The following is a 1463-nucleotide window of genomic DNA, read 5'->3' as shown; positions in this document are numbered from 1 at the left end:
CCTCTGCGGCGAACCGCCCATCTTCCGCGTCCTGAGAATTCGTCTTCTTCTGCTGAACTACGTTTCCCAGAGGCCCGCGCAGCCGAGAGCGCGGGCTCGACCCGCCCTTCCTTCCTCCTTGCCTATCACCCGGTCGCAGCGTGATTATGCAAACTCGTCGGGCACTAACAAGTGACGACCTTCTGGCTCACGACTGCAGCGGCGGCCTTAGCAGCGGCAATAGACGCAACAACGGCGACTGCAGGGAAGACGACGACGGCTGGGCGGGCGCTGTGCGCAAAGGGGAGGGGTAGGCGGGCGGCGCCGGCGGCTTCAACTGCGGCAGCTACGGCTAGGGCGACGGAAGAAGAATCTCCAGCAGCCGGCGGTTGAGTTAGGCCTAAGCAGCGCCCGGAGCCGCCCGCACTGTCCTCTGCGGGGGAATCTACACAGAGACGGTGACATACACAGAGGCTGGGGTCCGCGGGAGGCTGCCGGACCGGAGCCAGCTACTCGGCCTCTGTCGCCGCCACCCCCTTCCCTGCCGCCAGCGCGCGTTCTCTCTCCGCTCCTGCTCGCAGCCCCGCGATTCCTGGTGTGCCTGTGCCCCGCTGTGTGGGCAGCGCGTGCGTACTTTTGGGCTGGGGCCGGGCGGGGGGGGCTCTAAGGCCGTCTCTGCCTCTCCCGCCCCGGAGGGGGAAGCCGCGGAGGCTCACGCCATGGCCTCGGGAGCTGGAGGCATAGGAGGGGGCGGTGGCGGCAAGATCCGGACTCGGCGTTGCCATCAGGGGCCAATTAAACCTTACCAGCAGGGGCGACAACAGCACCAGGTACGGGACCCCGGCGCCGTGGGGGCCTAGCGGGTCGGGAACTGGGCGGGAGTGGACGGGCGGCGAGGGGCCCCGGCGCCCCACGTGGAGCGGACGGGAGGGCCTGAGCGGAGGCCCGAGGGAGGCGGCGGGAGCTCTGGCCGCTGGGGCGGCGACGGGAAGTGGGCTGAGACGGGCCAATCCTGCGGCGCACACGTGTGGTTCGGCCGCCTCTCCCCAGCCCTCTCCGCCTGGGGCTTTCCCCCGACCAGCGCAGGGCGGGAACAGAAGTCCTAGGCCACGCTGGGCCTAGAATTCTTCCGTTTGCTGGCGGGGATTGGGGGTTTGGGGGTATTACTCACGTCCTCTCGAGGGAGAAGGAAAAAGATGTGGCTGGAGGCCCCTACGCCTGCTGTTTGCTAGTCTCCCGCGTCTTAGCGTGTGTGGGGAGGGGGCTGCCCGGAGGAATCTGCCTCCGGGGCACCCGGGGGTTGTCGGGGGCGTTGTTAGCGCGGAAAGTGAAATAACTTACAACGCGATTAATTAATTCTCCATCTCCCGGTGTCCCTCCCCGATCTGAGAGGACTGGCTTCGATTTTGTTTTGTTTGTTTGTTTCTTAACCGGTTTATAGTTAGTAGCACTGGGGCATTTTGAAAGTCCCTCTCCCCACTTAC

General features: G+C 65.9%; 1 protein-coding gene across 4 annotated transcripts in view; it reads left to right on the top strand.

Moving 5' to 3' along the window:
* Window positions 1-205: 205 nt before the first annotated feature.
* NUP153 (nucleoporin 153) overlaps window positions 206-1463 on the top strand; it is a 74337-nt gene continuing 73079 nt past the window's right edge. For all 4 annotated transcript variants that reach the window (XM_024764262.1, XM_024764259.1, XM_024764276.1 and 1 more), the window contains exon 1: window positions 206-809. In XM_024764262.1, coding sequence (XP_024620030.1) covers window positions 699-809 — 111 coding nt within the window. In that variant the 5' untranslated portion in view covers window positions 206-698. The remainder of the gene's footprint in view (window positions 810-1463) is intronic.

The sequence above is a fragment of the Neophocaena asiaeorientalis genome, unplaced genomic scaffold (assembly GCF_003031525.2).
Source record: "Neophocaena asiaeorientalis asiaeorientalis breed wild unplaced genomic scaffold, Neophocaena_asiaeorientalis_V1.1 scaffold427, whole genome shotgun sequence".
NCBI classification, from domain to species: Eukaryota; Metazoa; Chordata; class Mammalia; order Artiodactyla; family Phocoenidae; genus Neophocaena; species Neophocaena asiaeorientalis.
Note: the sequence above shows the minus strand (reverse complement) of the source record. Positions and strands in the feature narration are given on the sequence as shown.